This window comes from Saccharomyces cerevisiae, chromosome XIII (assembly GCF_000146045.2).
Source record: "Saccharomyces cerevisiae S288C chromosome XIII, complete sequence".
In the NCBI taxonomy this organism is placed as follows: domain Eukaryota; kingdom Fungi; phylum Ascomycota; class Saccharomycetes; order Saccharomycetales; family Saccharomycetaceae; genus Saccharomyces; species Saccharomyces cerevisiae.
The window spans coordinates 469,536-492,202 of record NC_001145.3 but is presented as its reverse complement, the minus strand read 5'-3'; the positions used below and the strand labels follow the sequence as shown (position 1 = coordinate 492,202).

At 39.0% G+C, this 22,667-nt stretch overlaps 11 protein-coding genes and 1 non-coding gene across 12 annotated transcripts, besides 3 other annotated features; 7 read left to right on the top strand and 5 right to left on the bottom strand.

The window, feature by feature from the left end:
• Nucleotides 1–210: 210 nt before the first annotated feature.
• Nucleotides 211–1,809, top strand: HFD1 (hexadecenal dehydrogenase; the record flags this gene model as incomplete). The annotated part of the gene is made up of 1 exon (NM_001182610.1): nucleotides 211–1,809. One exon carries the CDS (start codon nucleotides 211–213, stop codon nucleotides 1,807–1,809), a length of 1,599 nt encoding a protein of 532 aa, NP_013828.1.
• A 147-nt stretch (nucleotides 1,810–1,956) lies between these two features.
• MYO5 (myosin 5) lies at nucleotides 1,957–5,616 on the bottom strand (the record flags this gene model as incomplete). Its single annotated transcript, NM_001182609.1, has 1 exon — nucleotides 1,957–5,616. The coding sequence occupies one exon, from the start codon at nucleotides 5,614–5,616 to the stop codon at nucleotides 1,957–1,959; it is 3,660 nt and encodes a 1,219-aa protein (NP_013827.1).
• A 439-nt stretch (nucleotides 5,617–6,055) lies between these two features.
• On the bottom strand, nucleotides 6,056–8,119 carry ILV2 (acetolactate synthase catalytic subunit; the record flags this gene model as incomplete). Its single annotated transcript, NM_001182608.1, has 1 exon — nucleotides 6,056–8,119. One exon carries the CDS (start codon nucleotides 8,117–8,119, stop codon nucleotides 6,056–6,058), a length of 2,064 nt encoding a protein of 687 aa, NP_013826.1.
• A 722-nt stretch (nucleotides 8,120–8,841) lies between these two features.
• Nucleotides 8,842–9,189, bottom strand: SPG4 (Spg4p; the record flags this gene model as incomplete). The annotated part of the gene is made up of 1 exon (NM_001182607.1): nucleotides 8,842–9,189. The coding sequence occupies one exon, from the start codon at nucleotides 9,187–9,189 to the stop codon at nucleotides 8,842–8,844; it is 348 nt and encodes a 115-aa protein (NP_013825.1).
• Nucleotides 9,190–10,394: 1,205 nt separating this feature from the next.
• Nucleotides 10,395–10,632: a long terminal repeat (Ty1 LTR).
• Nucleotides 10,633–10,655: 23 nt separating this feature from the next.
• Nucleotides 10,656–10,989: a long terminal repeat (Ty1 LTR).
• A 26-nt stretch (nucleotides 10,990–11,015) lies between these two features.
• Nucleotides 11,016–11,279, bottom strand: YMR106W-A (uncharacterized protein; the record flags this gene model as incomplete). The annotated part of the gene is made up of 1 exon (NM_001431141.1): nucleotides 11,016–11,279. One exon carries the CDS (start codon nucleotides 11,277–11,279, stop codon nucleotides 11,016–11,018), a length of 264 nt encoding a protein of 87 aa, NP_001418070.1.
• A 230-nt stretch (nucleotides 11,280–11,509) lies between these two features.
• On the top strand, nucleotides 11,510–11,582 carry YNCM0025C. Its single transcript has one exon. It is a non-coding gene; the product is annotated as a tRNA-Lys (tRNA).
• Nucleotides 11,583–12,012: 430 nt separating this feature from the next.
• On the top strand, nucleotides 12,013–13,902 carry YKU80 (ATP-dependent DNA helicase YKU80; the record flags this gene model as incomplete). Its single annotated transcript, NM_001182606.1, has 1 exon — nucleotides 12,013–13,902. The coding sequence occupies one exon, from the start codon at nucleotides 12,013–12,015 to the stop codon at nucleotides 13,900–13,902; it is 1,890 nt and encodes a 629-aa protein (NP_013824.1).
• Nucleotides 13,902–14,597: an origin of replication (ARS1317; Putative replication origin; identified in multiple array studies, not yet confirmed by plasmid-based assay).
• YMR105W-A (uncharacterized protein) lies at nucleotides 13,945–14,139 on the bottom strand (the record flags this gene model as incomplete). The annotated part of the gene is made up of 1 exon (NM_001184614.1): nucleotides 13,945–14,139. One exon carries the CDS (start codon nucleotides 14,137–14,139, stop codon nucleotides 13,945–13,947), a length of 195 nt encoding a protein of 64 aa, NP_878142.1.
• On the top strand, nucleotides 14,597–16,306 carry PGM2 (phosphoglucomutase PGM2; the record flags this gene model as incomplete). Its single annotated transcript, NM_001182605.1, has 1 exon — nucleotides 14,597–16,306. One exon carries the CDS (start codon nucleotides 14,597–14,599, stop codon nucleotides 16,304–16,306), a length of 1,710 nt encoding a protein of 569 aa, NP_013823.1.
• Nucleotides 16,307–16,749: 443 nt separating this feature from the next.
• Nucleotides 16,750–18,783, top strand: YPK2 (putative protein kinase YPK2; the record flags this gene model as incomplete). The annotated part of the gene is made up of 1 exon (NM_001182604.1): nucleotides 16,750–18,783. The coding sequence occupies one exon, from the start codon at nucleotides 16,750–16,752 to the stop codon at nucleotides 18,781–18,783; it is 2,034 nt and encodes a 677-aa protein (NP_013822.1).
• Nucleotides 18,784–18,938: 155 nt separating this feature from the next.
• Nucleotides 18,939–19,301, top strand: YMR103C (uncharacterized protein; the record flags this gene model as incomplete). Its single annotated transcript, NM_001348866.1, has 1 exon — nucleotides 18,939–19,301. One exon carries the CDS (start codon nucleotides 18,939–18,941, stop codon nucleotides 19,299–19,301), a length of 363 nt encoding a protein of 120 aa, NP_001335806.1.
• A 549-nt stretch (nucleotides 19,302–19,850) lies between these two features.
• LAF1 (Laf1p) lies at nucleotides 19,851–22,355 on the top strand (the record flags this gene model as incomplete). Its single annotated transcript, NM_001182602.1, has 1 exon — nucleotides 19,851–22,355. The coding sequence occupies one exon, from the start codon at nucleotides 19,851–19,853 to the stop codon at nucleotides 22,353–22,355; it is 2,505 nt and encodes an 834-aa protein (NP_013820.1).
• Nucleotides 22,356–22,667: the final 312 nt, after the last annotated feature.

Genomic DNA, 22,667 nt, shown 5'->3' with positions numbered 1-22,667 from the left:
CCCACTTTTAGATAGGTTCGAAAATTCAATCTAATATTAGTGATTTAATTAGATGGTGGATTGCTTACCCTTTTTTTTGTCGTTTTAGGAGGAGATTCTTCGGATTTTAGGGATAAACGGATACTCCATATATAAAAAACAAAACTTCAGGCATATTGATTATCTAAAAGGAATATTCTAAAACCATAGCCATAGTAATTTATCACCAACATGTCAAACGACGGCTCAAAAATATTGAATTATACCCCAGTGTCTAAAATAGATGAAATAGTTGAAATCTCAAGAAATTTCTTCTTTGAGAAACAATTGAAATTGTCCCACGAAAATAACCCAAGGAAAAAAGATCTAGAATTCAGGCAGTTGCAGTTGAAAAAACTCTATTATGCCGTCAAAGATCATGAGGAAGAACTGATCGATGCTATGTACAAGGACTTTCATCGGAACAAAATTGAATCGGTTCTGAATGAAACGACCAAACTTATGAACGATATACTTCACCTAATTGAGATTTTACCAAAATTGATCAAACCTCGGAGAGTATCTGATTCTTCTCCTCCATTTATGTTTGGTAAAACAATCGTGGAGAAAATATCAAGGGGCAGTGTCTTGATTATTGCTCCTTTCAATTTTCCCCTACTTTTAGCATTTGCCCCATTGGCAGCAGCTCTTGCTGCAGGTAACACCATTGTTCTGAAGCCAAGTGAACTAACACCACACACTGCTGTAGTTATGGAAAATTTGTTAACCACAGCTGGTTTCCCTGATGGATTGATTCAAGTAGTTCAGGGAGCTATAGATGAAACTACAAGACTACTAGATTGTGGAAAATTTGACCTAATATTCTACACAGGTTCTCCCCGTGTCGGATCAATAGTTGCTGAGAAAGCAGCAAAAAGTCTAACACCTTGTGTACTTGAACTTGGTGGTAAATCACCTACCTTTATTACAGAAAATTTCAAAGCAAGTAACATAAAAATTGCTTTGAAAAGGATTTTTTTTGGTGCTTTCGGAAATTCTGGCCAGATTTGTGTTTCACCAGATTATTTGTTAGTACATAAATCTATCTATCCAAAAGTCATTAAAGAGTGTGAATCAGTACTAAATGAATTTTATCCAAGCTTTGATGAACAAACAGATTTCACTCGTATGATTCATGAGCCTGCTTACAAAAAGGCCGTTGCAAGTATAAACTCAACTAACGGCTCCAAGATTGTGCCTTCAAAAATTTCTATCAATTCAGATACTGAGGATCTATGCCTTGTACCACCAACCATAGTTTATAACATTGGTTGGGATGATCCTTTGATGAAACAGGAAAACTTTGCTCCTGTATTGCCCATCATTGAGTACGAGGATCTTGATGAGACCATTAACAAGATAATAGAAGAACATGACACTCCATTGGTGCAATACATATTCTCTGATAGCCAAACTGAAATAAATCGTATCTTGACGCGCTTAAGATCTGGTGACTGTGTTGTCGGTGATACAGTGATTCATGTAGGAATTACCGACGCTCCATTTGGAGGGATCGGTACTTCAGGTTATGGTAACTATGGTGGATATTATGGATTCAATACCTTTAGTCATGAAAGAACAATTTTTAAACAACCATATTGGAATGATTTTACCCTTTTTATGAGATACCCTCCAAATAGCGCACAAAAGGAAAAGCTCGTCCGTTTTGCGATGGAAAGAAAACCTTGGTTTGACAGAAATGGCAATAACAAGTGGGGGTTACGCCAATATTTTTCATTATCTGCCGCCGTTATTTTAATTAGTACCATTTACGCTCATTGTTCTTCCTGAACGTAATGTTTAAGGTTAATTAATTATTTGATGTATAAGTAACCTTTCGTTTAAAAATTTCATATGGGCGATAATATATCAATATTTATTAATTACAATTTACTCTATTTGCTCGTATAGAGTATATACTCGCTAAATACATTTTGATTACCAATCATCTTCCTCTTCATCTTCGTTAGCCTCCTCGTCATCACTCTCTAATCTCATTTTATTGGCCCTAGCAGCAAGCGCATTCGCCAAACCATCACCCAAACTTGCTTGGGCTGCAGCTGGAATAACGTTTGCAGAGGTGTTATCATGTTGTACAGAATTCAGAACGGGTTTAGGAACATCCCTGTTTTGAGGAGGAGTAGGGATATTATTATTTCCGGAATGTGGTTTCATGTAAGCTGTTGGCACCCAACCTTCCTTAGAGCCATCCAGAAGTTTCCCGAGAGACCAACCGCTTGGTTCTTCTCTTGTAATGTAAATTACGTCTCCTTTCTTTAAAGGTAACTCAGATGGTGATCCTGAACCAGGAAAATCGTAAGCCGCTTCAAACATGGGTTCTTTTGGCTTTGAAGAGGGTGGGGGTGGAGGAGGTGGTGGAGGGATATTTGCCTGTCTACCAGAGCCCATTGCGGCAGCAGCGGGTGTAGCAGCGGGTGTAGCACGAGTGGCAGCAGTAGGGGGAGAAGGACGGGCATTACTTTGGGATGCAGTGAGAGTGGAAGCAGGATTAGGAACAGATCTTCTTGTAGCAGCTTTGTTCTGCATTCCTGGTGGTGGAGGGGCAGGCTTTTTAGAATGCCTAGAAGCCGGGGCGGTGGGAACATGCTGGGCTGCAGCAATCGAAACTGGCCTCCTCGTTGCTTGCGAGGAACTAGCATGATATCCTGAAGAGATTGAACTCTTTTTTCTCGGTTTTTTGTGCACTTGAGAATTAGGTGGGTTACCACGACGAACTGATATTGTACTGGATTTATATATGTCGCCATATTTTGGTGCAGATTCATTGATTTGACATTTCACTGAATGCAACTTTCCAGGTTTCTTTTGGTACTCTATCGCCGAGCCTATTTTAATTTGAATTTTGTCGTTAAGCCTTTTCAGATGCGTTATGAGTTCTGTTTTGAAATATGTGTTGATTAAGGGGTCAGGTTGACCTGAGCTAGCCAACTTAATGGCGACCCAATCATCCTGTAAATTGGTTAAACTAACCGCTTGAATGTTTCGCACATCGATTTTATAATCCTGAGTATAGGTCATAGCATTTTGGACCAAAGTCTGACCAACAATGTACAATGTAGTTGGAGTTAATAGGAAAGTTTTTTTCAATCTTTGTGCAGAACGGCCAAATTTTGTATGCAAGGCCTCACCATGTATGGAAAAGATGACCTTCTCTTTAATGCTCACTTGTCTTTTGATATAAGCGCCCTTCGATTTGGACTCGTTGCATGATAGATAATCACCCATGAAGGCTCTGTAACCTAATAAGGACATAGACCTTCTTTCTTTTCTTCCACCCAAAACCTTCGTACCATAATCCCGGAGCTTCTCATACTTATTACCTTCCTTCCTCTCCCTGATGGTGCGCTGGATCTTAGTGGCCGCATCAATTCTTCTTTGCAAAAATCTCCTCCAAGCACGTTGGATTCTGGCAGCCATATTGTGCCAGTATCTATCTCTCATATGCTCCAAAGCAAATAATGTTTCAGGTGTTTTGATGAAAACACTTGTGACACCCAATTGGTACTCCTGCTGTGGGATAGAGGAATCTTGCAATATATACTTAACAGCATCTAAGGTATCACCTTGCCATGTATAGTCACCAGCGTAAGAACAGTGTGGAGATAATAAATAAAATCTTTCCACGAACTTCTCAAACACTTGTCTATATGCAAAACCTGCTCTTCTGATACGCACGTTTTCTTGCAGACCTAGATACTTAATCTGGTGTAGAACTTGCCGATCGTCATAATCGTTAGGAGATTTGGTTTCGTTTGGTTTAATTGTTCTGATATATGAAGGTTGTGCTTTTGATAAAGTTTCAACCAAATCATTTGCACTCTTTATAATTTTGTCGCCTGCTGTAGGTGGCCTTCTTTTTGATTCTCTGTCTACAGTATCCGGGAAAATGGTGGCTAAAAATGTATTGGTAGTGGTACCAATTAATTCTACCAGATCCTTTTGTAATTGATCCTTATTTTTATCTGTAATACCGTCAATATCGTATGTGACATCACCGGCATAATGCTTAATAACAAACTTGTTAGATCTCAAGTCAAAATGTGGATTTGTTGTGAACAAGTTCAAACGCTGAGCAAAAGCCTGATCAGCAGCATTTGAATCCGCGTGTGCAGTTGCAACAGAATCATTCATTGCTGCAAATATACCAGGTGGTCTTCTTGCCTCAATCAAATCACACACAACCTTGTTATCAAAGTATTTAATTGGGGTCCATTGGATTTTTTCTCTCTCGTAAGTTTCTTGCTCAGATTTCAATGTCAATTGAATAAAGATTTGTTGTAACTTTTCATTAACATAATTGATACAAATCTGCTCAAAAGAGTTATGTTCAAAAATTTCAAAGCCGTAAATATCAAGAATACCAATGGATTTTTCAGCGCCTGGAAAAGCCTGCAGAGATTTGTTAACCCTACTCACAATCCAGTCAAATAAGTTATTGTAAATAGCCTTTGCCAAAGCATCTCTAACCGCATCTGCTTGGACAATATTCAATGGAACATGATACACTGACCCTCTTTTCATACCATGATTGGTTTCCATAATTCTTTCCACAAGTGATTTAATCAGCAATTGGCTATCTATTTGTAACAAGTAAGCAACAAAATCGGTTACTGAGGTGTCCCTAACTTGCGCATTCCCCTCCTCATTTTCTATAAAGGAAACATTACCAATCCAAAGAATTGCAGCTAACATCCTGAAAATTTGGTCTTGTTCTTCTTGACCGAGACCAATAACTCTCATAGCTTTTAATGTCTCTTGATAATCTTGCAAATCATCAATTGTCTCAGCAGATATGCAACCCGCAGCAGCTGTGTACACATATTGTTCCGGTTTTTGGACCCCAAATGTTTGCCTATAAGCATCGGAAGCACCTTTCGTGAACTGATAGAATATATGGAAATTTCTTTCATTCTTAATTTGACTCACAACTCTCTGCTTCTCCAATAAATAGTTTGTGATATTACCAGCACATGGTTCAAACTGGTTATTGAATTTTATTTCTAGATATTTCCCATGTCTAGAAGAGTTGTTATTTCTTAGAGTCTTTGCACAGCCAAAAGATTCCAACAATGGATTAGTGGCTAAAACCATGTCTTTAATCTTTCCAATTGACTCCGTATGTGTGCTAGAAGCAGCCGCAATATATTGCATAATTCTTTTAGCTGCTTCAGTTTTACCGGCACCTGATTCACCTGAAATAATAACACACTGATTTTCATTATATGATTTCATGTTGTAGTACATAGACTCTGCAATTGCAAATACATGGGGTGGAACTTCCAATCTATTCTTACCTTTGTATTCATTCATAACAGCATCAGTATAGATTCCGAGGTCTCGGAATGGATTGACACTAATTAACACATGACCTATATAAGTGTAGATTGTAGCATTCAAAAATCTCTTCTTCAAGTTTTCATTTATGGCTTCGTCGGAGATTTTAGAAAGAAGCGTCAGATCAGACACACCAACTTCTTTCTTCTTCGAGGAATCAAAAGTAGCTTTCTTGATATTCGCAGAGCGTTTAGCTGGCTCCTGATGTACCTTTTTTCTAGCTCCTCTTTTTAAGATAGCCATTTCTATAAAGCGGTTAAATTCGTATTGGCCACTGTTCTTATGCTTTATTATAAACTATAACCTTTAAATACATAGTCCAGTTTGTATTTTCCAAGCTTGCAATTTTTGACGGCCCCTTTTCGAGAAATATTTTTGATGATTGACAAAACGAGAAAGAAGTCGTGTCCGACGAGTTAAAACACACCATTTGAATACATATGCTACGTATCCACTTTAGATTTATCAAATACTACCAACTCACTTGAATTGAACTTATTATTCATCTATGACTTAATTTTAGCCGTCATTAGTTTTTTAGAAAAAAATATATAAAGTATATACGAAAAAAATATACATGACTACCGATTTGGTAGAATGTCATATATAAGAAGCACGATTAAATAATAATAAAGTCTGCATTTTTTACTGAAAATGCTTTTGAAATAAATGTTTTTGAAATTCAGTGCTTACCGCCTGTACGCTTATGACGTAATTCAGTCTGTTGTCTTTCAACTTCTGGGTCAAAATTTATGAACTCGTCTAGACCGCTACCACCTGCCACCATTGGCAAAACAGGAACTTTTTTATCAACTTCCACTTCAAGCAAAACTGGGCCCTTGGTAGAAACGAATTCTTTCAACTTAGCGTCCAATTCCTCTTGCTTCTTGACTCTTAAACCTTTTAAACCCATAGCCTCCGCTAGTTTTATGAAATCAGGGTTCAATTGATGTGTGTGGGAATAACGATGTTCGTAGAACAGGGATTGCCATTGAGTAACCATACCTTGCTCTTCATTGTTCAAAATCAAAATCTTCACTGGAGTACCAGCTTGAACGGCAGAACTCAATTCCGTTAGAGTCATGTTAAAGGATGCGTCACCATCAATGTCAATAACCAAAGATTCTGGCTTTGCAACTTGAGCACCGATGGCGGCAGGGAGACCGTAACCCATCGTACCTAAACCACCTGATGTGATGAAAGTATGTGGATTTCTCCATGTCCAGTGTTGAGCAGCCCACATTTGATGTTGCCCCACACCCGTTGTAACAATGACATGTCTTCCTGTGTCGTTGGCAACCTTGGATAGTTTCTTTATAACCGTCTGTGGTTTAATTTTAGATCCTGGAGTCTCCTCCATATAAGCGTATGGGTATTCCTTCTTCCATTTATTTATTTGAGCAAACCATTCAGACCTCTCCTTAACTGGGAAAATCTTTGACATCATTTTGCCCAGATTGGTCGTAGCATCACCTTCCACTGCTATTTGAGTTTGAACAACCTTGTTTATGTTTTTTGGACTAACCTCGAAATGAATAATACCACCTCTACCCTCGGCAGCTGCACGACGAGCTTCTGGAGCGAATTTAGAAATATTACCAGTGACACGGTCGTCGAATCTAGCACCAACTGCAATTATCAAGTCGGCATTTTGCACTGCCAGGTTGGCAGTAGCACAACCGTGCATACCAAGCATATCCAATGATTTTGGATCTTCTTGGTCGAATGAACCTAAACCTTGTAAAGTAGTGGTGACAGGTATTTGAGCACGGTCACTTAATTCTTTTAGTAATCTTGGACCATCTGCATGGTTTAAAATACCAGCACCGACGTATAAGACAGGTTTCTTTGCCAAGTTGATCAAATCTGCTGCTTTATTGATACTTTGCATGACAAATTCATCTTGTGCGCGACTGGTTAATTGGTTTAGTGCGTTTGATGGAAGAGTTGTTTTTGTTGGAATTGGATTTCTTAAGATAGCTGCTGTAACATCCTTTGGTAAATCGACCAAGACTGGTCCCGGTCTACCGCTCGTGGCAATTTCAAAAGCCTCGTTAATACGCAATGGCAATTCTTCCACGGACTTGACCATGACATTCCATTTCGTACAAGATCTAGAAATACCAACGACGTCAGCCTCTTGGAAAGCATCAGTACCGATAGCACTAGTTGGGACTTGCCCTGTAAAGACAACCATTGGAATCCCGTCTGCAAAGGCATCTGCCATTGGAGTAACGACATTGGTGGCACCTGGCCCAGAAGTAACCAAGACAACACCTGGTTTACCAGAAGCTCTGGCGTAGCCTTCTGCCATGTGACCGGCACCTTGTTCGTGTTTTGGAAGAACGAAGTTGAATTTATCACTGTTATGAATGGCATCGTAAACAGGTAGGATAGCACCACCTGGATAACCAAATACAGTATCAACGTTTTGTCTGGACATCATTTCGTTAAATATTTGACCACCAGTTAAACCGACGAAAGAGGTATCCATGTCAGGCTCAGCGCGTAGTTTCTTAGCCAATTTTGAAGGTTCAGCGGGCTGTTCTAATGGATCAACATTGAAACTTGGAGCAGGCTCTGGCCTTTTAGAGGCTGGTAATGGAGACGCACTGTAATAACGGGAAGACGAACTATAAAAGCGCTGCGCGAGAGCTACTGATCTCATGGCAGGTGTGTTGCGGTATGCTATATGTTGAAAGCAACGCTTAATAGCGAAGTTTTTTAGCGTAGATTGTCTGATCATTTGAAAATTGATTCTGTTGTATTTATCTCCTCTTAGCTCAAAGGGTTTAGATTTTGTAAAATACTTTCTATTGTAACAGGGAAAATGTGTGTAATTTCGCTTCAAATGAACTAGTAACTGTGGCTGATGAATTCTTCGGTTTTAGACAATGAAGGAAAAAAACAATACAAATTACGGTGTGACGTAGATCTGAATTATTAATTAGGGATGGTGGAGAAAGGATTAGAAATTTGGAAACTTGATAAGAAAATAAATGATAGCATATATATCAACCAGATAAGAGAAATACAAGTTCATCAAAAAAATATTCTTTTTCATTTTTTTTTTTTTTTTTTTTTTTCAGAGAAATGAATCATCGCTACCGAATAGATGGAAGATTAGAAAAAAAAAGAAAAAATACGAACCTTTTGGCGTGGGGCGCTGATTTTTCCGCGCCGAGATCAGCAACTGAAGCCAAGCCGGTACCGGCAGGCTCCGGCGGCTAGGCGTTTGTCACCTTTCATCCGTGCCGACTGACAGACAATGATACTAAAAGACAGTAATTATGGTATTAGTGGCAAAGTTCTGTTTACATAACTTCTTATTGCTTATATAGGTATGAAAAAAGACATAAGGATGCTATCATATAAAACTAATGGAAACACTGAAAAGCATAATAAATATATAATCATGTTAGAATAAATAGACAACACAAGAAAAGACACTATGAATATCTCCTCCATTTATCTATTTACTTTATTGTCGGGTTCCCCCCTCCTCAAACTTTCGTAAAGTCTTAAAAACTCACCTTGCGACATGTTAGAGATGTCAACATTCTTTGGTATTTCTACTTCTGCGGGTAATCTCCCTTCCTTAACGTCCTCAACATCGGAACTGTCCTGTGATCCTATGGAAGATCTTCTCATGCTCTGCAAGTTCTCTTGCTGATGTGTCCTAGGTTGACGGTACTCTTTCGAAAACATAACCTGCGTTTTACTGTCTCCTGTGTTGTTATGGTTTCCTCCATATACACTTGGATCTGCGTGCTTTTTCTTGTCGTATACTGCGAATGCGTCCCAAAAACTACCCATATTTGATATCTCGATTAGTTGGTTTTATTTATCTTGTTACAGAAGTGGCTACAAAAAAAAATTTTATGGAGTTGCAATAGGAAGGGAGGCTCCTATTTATATACTCACTACAAGATATGGGGGTGATTAGCCAAGCAAGATTGTTATCGCACATCATTACCCCACCCTGCTCCCTCTTATCTCCCTGATTCTGTCACCACTACTTCACATCTAGTACCTTAGAACCCAGTCATAAAAGCGCAAACTGACTGGTGTACTTTCCCGAAATATTGCTTAATTGTGCCTTGTGGAGGCTTTAGCAATTAAGGGAGGCGGCTGATGTCCATCAACCGCCCTGCCAGGAGCCAGATGGCGATGTATGGGGTTTTGGCAAAGCGCAGGGAAGTCACTCTTTTGCGTTGGGGTGACGCCGCCGTCCTCATGATGTGTTAGTTATACGTAAATCATGACTACCAGGCACATCAGTGGACGGCGCTAACACCCTTCATCATTTCTGCTCTGATAATTAAACGTGCCAGATGACTTTTTTTCAAATAGTGATGGATTCTTTTTACAGTTTATCTGGGCTTTATATAGGAGATTATTGCCATCCAGATAAAAATTGTAAGAATGATGATTATCTAAAGTTTAGGTTTTGTCAAAAGTTGGCGCTAAACTAGAAAATACAAAGGATTGAAACTTTGATAATCTTTTATGATATATATACTATGACACCATCACTTCTTATAATTGACATGTCTCACATCCCCTAGACACATTTTTATGATAGTGCTTTTTGCATTCTCTGATTGATATAGTTACGTAATTGACTTTTTTAGAGGTTATCGCGCAAACGACGAGTTTGAACGTAAACAAATATGAAACTAATACTGAAAAGGGAAGCATTGGTGATTTTTTTTTCTTGTTCGTACTTCCTTCTGAGCAGAAAGTAAAAAGCCCAGAATGCGACAAAGACATACTCCGGCTGACAATAACGCAAGTGCTGTCACATAAGACTCCTTATATATGACAGTTTGCTGTATTTGTACAGTTGGACCGTCTTCATTACAACAATATTTATTGAACAGTAGCTTGTAATAGGCCGGCATTTTTTTGGTTAATAACAATGCCAGATAACCGCGAAGATTTATAATGGTTTATCGGTTGCATTTTCCATGAGTATAGAAACTATTATAGCGACCTCATTCTCCGGTCATTTAAATTTCCAAGGATCTTAGAGTCCACAAAGGACACAAATAATTTTACATAATAACGATATTACCTCTTTTTCCATTTTATGCGTTGTCGTTCACTATCCTGTTACATTATCAATCTTCGCATTTTAGCTTTTACCACATCCGATAGCCGTTTCTCAATATTATGCCATCTTCCTACACCATATAAGATAATATACCAGTAATATTGATACCAGTGAATGGATGATAGTTGATTGTTATTCCAACAAATAAAATCACAATCATTATCACCATTGCAATGAAACTCCATTTATCATCTATTTAGTAGTATTCATGTTTCTAGTATATAATCATATGCGGTGTAAGAAAATGACATAAAGTTTGAGAAACAGTCATCAAATCTAATGAAAGCTGAAATGCGAAGATTGATAACGTAATAGGATAATAAACGACAACGTATAAAACGAAAGAAGATAAAGTAATTTTTATTATATAGATTTATCGACTCCCTTTTGTGGATTCCAAGATCCTCGAGGAGAACTTCTAGTATATACTGTATACCTACATTATAGCTTTTGTTGACAATGGAGTCCCAACAATTATTACAATATTCACTTATTTCTCACATCATTATGAAGTGACTCCCCTCGGTTAAACGTTAGCGTGTTCTTCATTGCCTGTGGATGAGGATGAGCGCCGGTGCAAACTTTCAAGTTTTTCGAGAGCGTCTTCAAACTTAGCTACCACATTGTTGTCTACATCAACAAAAGTATGGTTCCATACTAAACTACCATCTTCTTTATTGCCGCTTAATTGTAACACGTCTACATTACCAGAATGATGAACTCCGCCTGTCAGATAGTCGTGCTTTGGTGCGGTCTTGATAAAATTGTTGATTGCTTCCATCGATATCATGATTCAGCCTAGGATTTGTGGGTTGCTTTGATTGATTGGAAATGATCGACTATGAGACCTTGAACCAGTTTAATTTTAAAATAAATATTTTTGTTGAACTAGTTCAGCAACCGAAATCCAGAAAAAAAGTTCTAGAAGAATAGTTTTATTAACTTTGAGAAAGTAAAAGCTGAGATAAAAAACCAGCTCAACATATAAGAATACAAGCTGACGGTAAATAACAATAAGTAGCCTTGTTGGCGCAATCGGTAGCGCGTATGACTCTTAATCATAAGGTTAGGGGTTCGAGCCCCCTACAGGGCTTCTTTTTTTGAAGATTCAAGTAAATATGCTGCATACATAATTCTCATTCAAAATATATACACTTAAGACATCTGGCCTTTTCTAGTTAATCTATATATTTAGTTCTTATAATAGATGAATGTACCGTCAACCAAAGATTAGCAGTTGGAGGGCGTTAAAAACAATTTACCATTGCCAGGATTCGACAACACTATTGTAACGTATTTCTGTTTCTGGTCTTGGAGTAATGTTTGTAGTCTATTAGCGGAAGTACCTTTTTACAGTGTCGACACAATTTGACTATTTTTTCAACTAGATTACCGCATGTCCGTCAGGGCATTTGTTGTCATGCAAAAAAATGAATAAAAAAAAAGGGCATCATCAAGAGAAGAAAACCTAATTAACGAGAGTGCAGGACATATGCACAAATAATATATCTCACACCATAATAATGTCAAGTGAGTCAACAACTTTCATCGTGGATGTTTCACCATCAATGATGAAAAATAATAATGTTTCCAAATCTATGGCATATCTAGAGTACACTCTATTAAACAAATCTAAAAAAAGTAGAAAAACAGATTGGATAAGCTGTTATCTCGCTAATTGTCCCGTATCTGAGAATTCCCAGGAAATACCAAATGTGTTCCAAATACAATCCTTTTTGGCTCCTGTTACCACGACGGCCACCATTGGGTTTATAAAACGCCTGAAACAATATTGTGATCAGCACAGTCATGATAGTTCGAATGAAGGCTTACAATCAATGATTCAATGTCTGTTGGTCGTCTCATTAGATATTAAACAACAATTTCAAGCAAGAAAAATTCTAAAACAAATTGTTGTATTTACAGACAATTTAGATGATCTGGATATTACTGATGAAGAAATAGACCTGCTAACGGAAGAATTAAGCACAAGAATCATTTTGATTGATTGCGGTAAAGACACTCAAGAGGAGAGGAAAAAATCGAACTGGTTAAAGTTGGTCGAAGCGATACCGAATTCAAGAATCTACAATATGAATGAACTTCTTGTTGAAATCACTTCCCCAGCAACATCTGTCGTTAAGCCAGTAAGAGTATTCTCAGGCGAGCTTAGGTTAGGGGCAGATATATTATCAACACAAACATCGAATCCTAGCGGCAGCATGCAAGATGAAAATTGCTTATGTATCAAGGTAGAGGCTTTTCCTGCTACGAAAGCAGTTTCAGGCTTAAATAGGAAAACCGCTGTTGAGGTGGAAGACTCCCAGAAGAAAGAAAGGTATGTGGGGGTCAAATCCATAATCGAATATGAAATTCACAACGAAGGAAATAAGAAAAATGTCAGTGAAGATGACCAGTCTGGATCGTCATACATTCCCGTGACCATCTCCAAAGACTCTGTAACGAAGGCATACCGTTATGGTGCAGACTACGTAGTGCTACCGTCCGTTCTAGTCGATCAAACTGTATATGAATCTTTTCCAGGCTTGGATTTAAGAGGATTTTTGAATAGAGAAGCTCTTCCAAGGTACTTTTTGACGTCGGAATCCTCCTTCATTACCGCCGACACAAGACTTGGCTGTCAATCTGACTTAATGGCTTTCAGTGCTCTAGTGGATGTTATGCTAGAAAATAGAAAAATTGCTGTTGCAAGATATGTGAGCAAGAAAGACAGTGAAGTGAATATGTGTGCATTGTGTCCCGTTCTAATTGAGCACAGTAACATTAATTCCGAGAAGAAGTTTGTTAAGAGCCTTACCTTGTGTAGATTACCATTCGCGGAAGACGAGAGGGTAACTGATTTTCCAAAACTTCTGGATCGAACAACTACATCCGGGGTACCGCTGAAAAAGGAAACAGACGGGCATCAAATCGATGAGCTTATGGAACAATTTGTAGATTCAATGGATACAGATGAGCTACCAGAGATTCCGTTAGGCAACTACTATCAACCCATAGGCGAAGTAACAACAGACACCACTCTCCCACTTCCCTCTTTAAATAAAGACCAAGAGGAAAACAAAAAGGATCCTCTTAGAATACCCACGGTTTTTGTCTACAGGCAACAACAGGTGCTACTGGAATGGATTCACCAACTGATGATCAATGATTCCAGGGAATTTGAAATCCCAGAGCTTCCTGACTCATTGAAAAACAAAATAAGTCCTTACACGCACAAGAAATTTGATAGCACAAAATTGGTTGAAGTGCTCGGCATCAAGAAAGTAGACAAATTAAAACTCGACTCCGAACTAAAAACTGAGCTTGAGAGGGAAAAGATCCCGGACCTAGAAACGCTATTGAAGCGCGGTGAACAACACAGTAGGGGAAGTCCAAACAATAGCAATAATTAAAAAAGGTCTAACATCCTTTGAGTTATGTTTTCGTCACCACAGTTAAAGAGAAAAAAAAATAAATAGCGGGTAAATAATTGTCATACTACTGATTTGCATTGTTACCTTGTAACTTTGAACACTAGCCATGCAGGTTGCTTTTCCTCCTTTACACCTTCCCCCCTGTCGCTGTTCAAAAGTAAATGCAACAACAATAAAACGTGGGTAGAGGACGTTCCCTGTATGTACTAAAATCATACTATCATCCGTTGAGGTCGAGCGGTTCTCTAATCTCAACACACGCTGCTGCCCCTGAGCTTGCGAGCTAAGGACAACAGGGCCAACTTGTTCTTTCTAGGGGGGAGAGGCCCAACTTAGGCTCGGTGAAGAGAAGCGCGGAGCTCACGAAAAGGGGTGGTGTCGCGCACTACTTTTTTCGTGGGGAACTTACGTGAAAGGGGACGTTATACTTTTGTTATGTGCAGTTCCAGGAACAAACAGGGGTTGAAAAGTGTAAAAGAAATAGTTGATTCTTTCAGAATCTGGATGACTGCCGCCCGAACAATGTGGGAAATATAAAAAGGTACCGTTAATATTGTTTCATTTTCGAAGATAGTGTTCCATGTCTTTCTTCAGCGTTGCTTGAACAATAGGATAATAAGAAGAAGATCAACCAATCTTTCTCAGTAAAAAAAGTAACAAAAGTTAACATAACATGTCATTTCAAATTGAAACGGTTCCCACCAAACCATATGAAGACCAAAAGCCTGGTACCTCTGGTTTGCGTAAGAAGACAAAGGTGTTTAAAGACGAACCTAACTACACAGAAAATTTCATTCAATCGATCATGGAAGCTATTCCAGAGGGTTCTAAAGGTGCCACTCTTGTTGTCGGTGGTGATGGGCGTTACTACAATGATGTCATTCTTCATAAGATTGCCGCTATCGGTGCTGCCAACGGTATTAAAAAGTTAGTTATTGGCCAGCATGGTCTTCTGTCTACGCCAGCCGCTTCTCACATCATGAGAACCTACGAGGAAAAATGTACTGGTGGTATTATCTTAACCGCCTCACATAATCCAGGTGGTCCAGAAAATGACATGGGTATTAAGTATAACTTATCCAATGGGGGTCCTGCTCCTGAATCCGTCACAAATGCTATTTGGGAGATTTCCAAAAAGCTTACCAGCTATAAGATTATCAAAGACTTCCCAGAACTAGACTTGGGTACGATAGGCAAGAACAAGAAATACGGTCCATTACTCGTTGACATTATCGATATTACAAAAGATTATGTCAACTTCTTGAAGGAAATCTTCGATTTCGACTTAATCAAGAAATTCATCGATAATCAACGTTCTACTAAGAATTGGAAGTTACTGTTTGACAGTATGAACGGTGTAACTGGACCATACGGTAAGGCTATTTTCGTTGATGAATTTGGTTTACCGGCGGATGAGGTTTTACAAAACTGGCATCCTTCTCCGGATTTTGGTGGTATGCATCCAGATCCAAACTTAACTTATGCCAGTTCGTTAGTGAAAAGAGTAGATCGTGAAAAGATTGAGTTTGGTGCTGCATCCGATGGTGATGGTGATAGAAATATGATTTACGGTTACGGCCCATCTTTCGTTTCTCCAGGTGACTCCGTCGCAATTATTGCCGAATATGCAGCTGAAATCCCATATTTCGCCAAGCAAGGTATATATGGTCTGGCCCGTTCATTCCCTACCTCAGGAGCCATAGACCGTGTTGCCAAGGCCCATGGTCTAAACTGTTATGAGGTCCCAACTGGCTGGAAATTTTTCTGTGCTTTGTTCGACGCTAAAAAATTATCTATTTGTGGTGAAGAATCGTTTGGTACTGGTTCCAACCACGTAAGGGAAAAGGACGGTGTTTGGGCCATTATGGCGTGGTTGAACATCTTGGCCATTTACAACAAGCATCATCCGGAGAACGAAGCTTCTATTAAGACGATACAGAATGAATTCTGGGCAAAGTACGGCCGTACTTTCTTCACTCGTTATGATTTTGAAAAAGTTGAAACAGAAAAAGCTAACAAGATTGTCGATCAATTGAGAGCATATGTTACCAAATCGGGTGTTGTTAATTCCGCCTTCCCAGCCGATGAGTCTCTTAAGGTCACCGATTGTGGTGATTTTTCATACACAGATTTGGACGGTTCTGTTTCTGACCATCAAGGTTTATATGTCAAGCTTTCCAATGGTGCAAGATTCGTTCTAAGATTGTCAGGTACAGGTTCTTCAGGTGCTACCATTAGATTGTACATTGAAAAATACTGCGATGATAAATCACAATACCAAAAGACAGCTGAAGAATACTTGAAGCCAATTATTAACTCGGTCATCAAGTTCTTGAACTTTAAACAAGTTTTAGGAACTGAAGAACCAACGGTTCGTACTTAAAACGAATGATTTACTAATGGCTTAATGATTTTCACCTTTTTCAATGAATATTAACGGTAAAGAAGAAAATTTCAATTTTTTGAACACATACTTTATATACTTAATAGATCCATATTTCGACATATTAGCAAACGATTGCATAGGTTTCTGAGTCTTTTTTTTTTTTTTTTCATAAGGAGGAGAATATTTTGGTTAATCGCAGTATCTTCTTCATAAGTGCTGTTTCTAATTATATCTAATTCACGAATTTTTCCCAAATTAGCGTATCCCCGAATTCAGATTACCTACCCCGAGTTTTTTATTATATTTCCCTCGAGAAATCTGTAAAATGGCCGTCATCCTTAGATTTATAAATAAAATGATAAAATTCAGCCAAAGTGCTCCTAAACCAGAATTGTTCAACTGGGTCAAATTATCGCGTATACAAATATACATATAGTAACATGCATTCCTGGCGAATATCCAAGTTTAAGTTAGGAAGGTCCAAAGAAGATGATGGGAGTAGTGAAGATGAAAATGAAAAATCGTGGGGTAATGGCCTGTTTCATTTCCACCATGGAGAAAAACATCACGATGGTAGCCCGAAGAATCATAATCATGAACACGAACACCATATAAGAAAGATCAATACAAATGAGACTCTCCCAAGTTCCTTAAGTTCTCCAAAATTACGTAATGATGCATCCTTCAAGAATCCATCGGGGATAGGAAATGACAATTCTAAGGCTTCCGAAAGGAAAGCTAGTCAGTCGTCTACTGAGACGCAGGGACCGAGTTCGGAATCCGGACTAATGACAGTGAAGGTGTATTCTGGTAAAGATTTTACTCTTCCCTTCCCTATCACCTCTAACTCTACTATTTTACAAAAACTACTAAGTTCCGGCATCCTTACTTCATCATCCAATGACGCTTCCGAAGTTGCAGCCATAATGCGGCAGCTACCACGATACAAGAGAGTGGATCAAGATTCAGCAGGGGAAGGCTTGATAGATAGAGCTTTTGCCACTAAATTCATTCCTTCCTCTATATTGTTACCTGGGTCAACAAATTCAAGCCCATTACTTTATTTTACAATTGAATTTGATAATTCTATTACTACTATTAGTCCAGATATGGGAACGATGGAGCAACCAGTGTTTAACAAAATATCGACATTTGATGTAACAAGAAAATTACGATTTTTAAAAATCGATGTCTTTGCAAGGATTCCATCCCTACTTTTACCCTCTAAAAACTGGCAACAGGAGATTGGCGAGCAGGACGAAGTACTGAAGGAGATTTTAAAAAAAATCAATACAAATCAGGATATCCATTTGGACTCCTTCCATTTACCTTTGAATTTAAAAATCGATTCTGCAGCCCAAATAAGACTATACAATCACCATTGGATTTCTTTAGAAAGGGGATATGGTAAATTAAATATCACGGTGGACTACAAACCTTCTAAGAACAAGCCTCTCTCCATTGATGACTTTGATCTATTGAAGGTTATCGGGAAGGGTTCGTTCGGCAAAGTGATGCAAGTAAGGAAAAAAGATACCCAAAAGATTTACGCTTTGAAGGCTCTGAGAAAAGCATATATTGTATCGAAATGTGAAGTGACACATACTTTAGCGGAGAGGACTGTCCTAGCAAGAGTTGACTGCCCCTTTATTGTTCCGTTGAAGTTCTCATTCCAATCTCCGGAGAAGTTGTACCTAGTATTAGCTTTCATTAATGGCGGTGAACTGTTCTACCATTTACAACACGAGGGACGATTCAGTCTAGCACGCTCCCGTTTTTATATTGCAGAACTATTATGTGCTCTCGATTCATTACACAAACTTGACGTCATTTATCGTGACCTAAAGCCTGAAAACATTCTATTGGATTACCAAGGACATATTGCACTGTGTGATTTTGGGCTTTGCAAGCTGAACATGAAGGATAATGACAAAACAGACACTTTCTGTGGTACTCCCGAATATTTGGCACCAGAAATCTTGTTGGGGCAGGGCTATACTAAAACAGTTGACTGGTGGACATTAGGTATCTTACTGTATGAGATGATGACAGGGCTGCCACCATACTATGATGAGAACGTTCCTGTTATGTACAAGAAAATTCTGCAGCAACCGCTACTATTTCCTGATGGATTTGACCCTGCGGCAAAAGACCTATTAATTGGCCTCTTAAGCAGAGACCCAAGCAGAAGACTCGGCGTTAACGGTACAGATGAAATTCGTAACCATCCTTTCTTTAAAGACATCTCATGGAAAAAGCTACTTTTGAAGGGCTATATTCCGCCTTACAAGCCAATTGTAAAGAGTGAAATAGATACTGCAAATTTTGATCAAGAGTTCACTAAGGAAAAACCGATCGATAGTGTAGTGGACGAGTACTTAAGTGCAAGTATTCAAAAGCAGTTTGGTGGGTGGACGTACATTGGTGACGAACAGTTGGGTGATTCTCCTTCGCAGGGGAGAAGCATTAGTTAGAAGCAAGCCGAAGCAAGCCGAGCCGAGCCGGACGGAATTTATAGCTATAGCCGCAAGAGGTTGCAATTTTCAAAAATGGATAGTTCAAGTAGATTGCGATACGCACTCCGTTACTATTGTGGTTAACGGGGACAAGAAGAACTACAGAAAATAGAATGGTCCGCAGAGGCTGCGCTCTTCTTTTAGCAACTCTCACACGACTTATGTTGCTTATTCATTTCTTTTACAGCATTATCAGAATTCTTCCATCTACGGAATTGAGATCAAAGACCGACCTGTTGTCGGCCGAAGGACGGACGCTTATACCCGCGGATGTCAAAGCGAAGCCCGCGGGGCGCAAGTCGAGGTTACCGGAATTCGCCAAACGGCAAAGGACCCTTGCATTGCCTGAAAGGAAAGATTCGCTTTTCTGTTTGTTGCCACTTTTCTTACATAGTCTGGGCCGGGAGCAGCTTATTTCTTCCGCGGATGATCCTGGATTTCCTTGCGCGGGCTCAGCCATGGGGAGCCTTACCTAGTCCCGTAAAGGGAAAAAGCTAACCTCATTCGCCTCACAGGGTGAAAGCGTGAACAAAAAAAAAAGAAAAGCTTAATGATTAAAATTTACAGTATATATATATTTGTATTTACGTATTAAACTATATATAAATAGATATGTATGCCGAAAAAGTAAAGTCTGGGTGATGCCTAGTCCAATCTTTCTTACTACTGTCCAGTTTCTATCGTAGCAGTTAATTATACATAGAACTGTGTAAATTCAACGCATTAATTTTTTTTTTTTTCACTTTCGCAGTTAGGGGGGACACATTTTTTTTGCCCTTTCTTAAGCTTCGTAAGCGAGTTACATCATTATTTCTTCCTGGGATACAATACGCGTTCGTACAAGTCACAGCTGGACCGTATAGGGAACAAGACTGCAACTCTCTCCAACTTGTTAAACAGAGGAGGAAAAGAAAGAGGGAAAAGAGGAACAAAGACAATCAAAGAAAAAGAATAGAAAGCAGTTGCTGAGCTCTTGGCATATTGTATACGGTAGTGGCGTATAATATAGTACGAGAATTAGAAATATGACGAATATGGCGGAGGATAAAACAAGTATAAGCAAGGTACATTCTGAATTCAGCAATTCCTCGAATACCACTGGATCTGAAGAGGAGAGTCGGTCGCATCAAGAGAGCTTCGACGGCGAGTCCAGTTCCGGTGAAAGTAAAAGTAAAAGCAAACTAAATCTTGAATATTCTGCAGATATCGAGCCATTGAAGTTCAGAATGACAAAAACTAATAATACAAATGACAAATTAAAATATAGTAACAACGGCAACGCCACTGATTCATTTATGAGACTAAAGGAACATTTACAGAGAGGCAATACTTTAAATTCGAATCTTAGGGTCAATGAGTTTTACCCTTTCAATTCCATTGATACAGAGCAATTTGAAAACTATTTGAGAGAGCCAAAATACATTAAAATGTTGAAACGTCGGAAAAACCTGAAACAATTTAGAAGATTGTTTCTCGCGCAAGAACTAATGGCCTACGAAGGTGAAACGGTTACCTCCACTTCCAAATCATCTGAACCAACCTCTAAAGCTATATGGAGTACAAAGTTTAGCCGCGATGGAAAATTTATGGCCACTGGTAGCAAAGATGGTAAAATAAGAATATGGAAAGTTATTGGCTCTCCAGTTGAAAGAGCCGAATTGGACTCGAGTGCGGAATCAAATAAAGAGGCACGAGCCAAGTCGATGCGGATCAAACAGCAGGTCAGTTCATTGAACAATCCAAAAGAAAAACAATTTTTGGATTCTGCTACAGAGAAATACGAAGAGAAGGAAAAATTATTGAATTTGTATGCGCCTGTCTTTCACCCAACGCCTTTGCGACTGTATAAAGAACACGTGCAAGATGTTCTGGATATAAATTGGTCTAAAAATAATTTTATTTTGTCAGCATCGATGGATAAGACAGTAAAACTATGGCATCCCGATAGGAAAAATTCACTTAAGACATTCATACATCCTGATTTTGTCACTTGTGTGGAATTTCACCCCACCGACGATAGATTTTTCATTAGCGGCTGTCTGGATCACAAATGCAGGTTATGGTCTATACTGGATGATGAAGTTAGCTTTGAGTACGATTGTCAAGACTTAATAACATCTGTTACATTATCCCCTGAGGAGGGAAAATACACTATAATAGGAACATTTAATGGATACGTTCATATTCTGATGACCAGAGGTCTCACTCCAGTTTCTTCATTTCACGTAGCTGATAGACAAACACAAGAACAAAACGCTCACGTCATGGTCACGGAAACTGACTCAAAAATTCGTCATGGTCCACGTGTGACGGGTTTGCAAGCTTTTAGATCTCAACTGGACAATTCTTTCCGCTTAGTAGTTACATCGAATGATTCGAGGATAAGAATTTTTGACTTAGAACAGAGGAAGCTTCTAGAGGTATTGAAAGGCTTCCATAGCGGATCTTCCCAACACAAGGCACAATTGTCCATCTGGCATGGTCAGCCAATCGTTGTAAATAGTAGTGATGACCATTGGGTTTACGGCTGGAGGTTAAAGTCTTCGGATAGAGAGAATGATCAAGACGAACCTAAAAGGAAACCAAAGGGATTGGCTCGGTCCGGAAGTTTGAGAAGCATATTTAGTAAATCAATGAGTAGGTCTTCCAGCCAGAATAACGAAGAAAAACCACATCATCATTTAAAACTTACTAACTTACTTCCCTTGCCTCATCATAGCAACGATCATTATATCAAAAATACGGATTACATTTCTTTTCATGCACACAATGCCCCTGTTACTTGTGTTAGCATTGCACCGCCAGAAACTTCGAAAACATTATCTTTGTCTAACGATGTTATCTGCGAGCTATCTCTAGAGTTTTTTCAGACATCCGATAGTTTCGATGTTTTGAGTCGGAGTAACGACGATGGCATAATGTCAGATGTAGAGTCGTCTTTGGGCTACAATTCTAAACCAGGCTCAATTTCTAATGCTTCCGCCACCAGTGCTATCCCAGATGTCGTTGACGCAATTGGAACGATATTGATCAGTACTGATAACGTAGGGACTATTCGTGTGTTTAGAGCAGATATGCCCTCTGTTATAAGAAAGCGCGTGTTACTCAAACTAGAAGAATACAATAGAGAGGTTCGGAGAAGGTTTAACAGTTCTGATTCTTTGCATTCTTTGAGTCGAAGCTTCAACTCGAGAGCGAAATCAAACTTGGCTGGCCAACCGGCAGCGGCGTATACTAATACTGGAAAAGGCTATGCAACGGGACGTGGATACTCTAATATATGTCCCAAAAGCAGTACATCACTAAAAACACTCGGCAGTAATGCACAGCCAAGAACACCAAGGGAAAGCATGTCATCTATTTTCTCCAATGCACATGGGCCTACCACTCCAACGAGCGCAATGAATTTACCTATCCGTTGCAATGTTTGTAACGGTTCAAGGTTTGAGGCTTTTTCTGGTGCTAATGACCAACAAGATAGAAACTATTATTGCGTAGACTGCGGTACAGTAGTTAATAACTTCCGCTAACGCTGATGGAGTATTTTTTTTCCGTGGATGATACCTTTAAATGCATATTAATCTTCGTACATAAAGTAAAGAAACACGATACACTTAAATAAATTTTAATCTAATAATTAATGAACGCTAACAATGAGCCTATCATTTGTTGCCGATATACTATAACGTATCTCTTCGAAAGAACAAAACGGAGTGAGTGCCTGTTAAGGGTAACTACTCCAAACTGAGTGGACCTCGGCGGCTAAAGCTATACTTTTTCTGTTATTTAAGGGACCTAAAAATACACACAGAGTAGATTAAGATTTGGTGCACTTTTCTCAA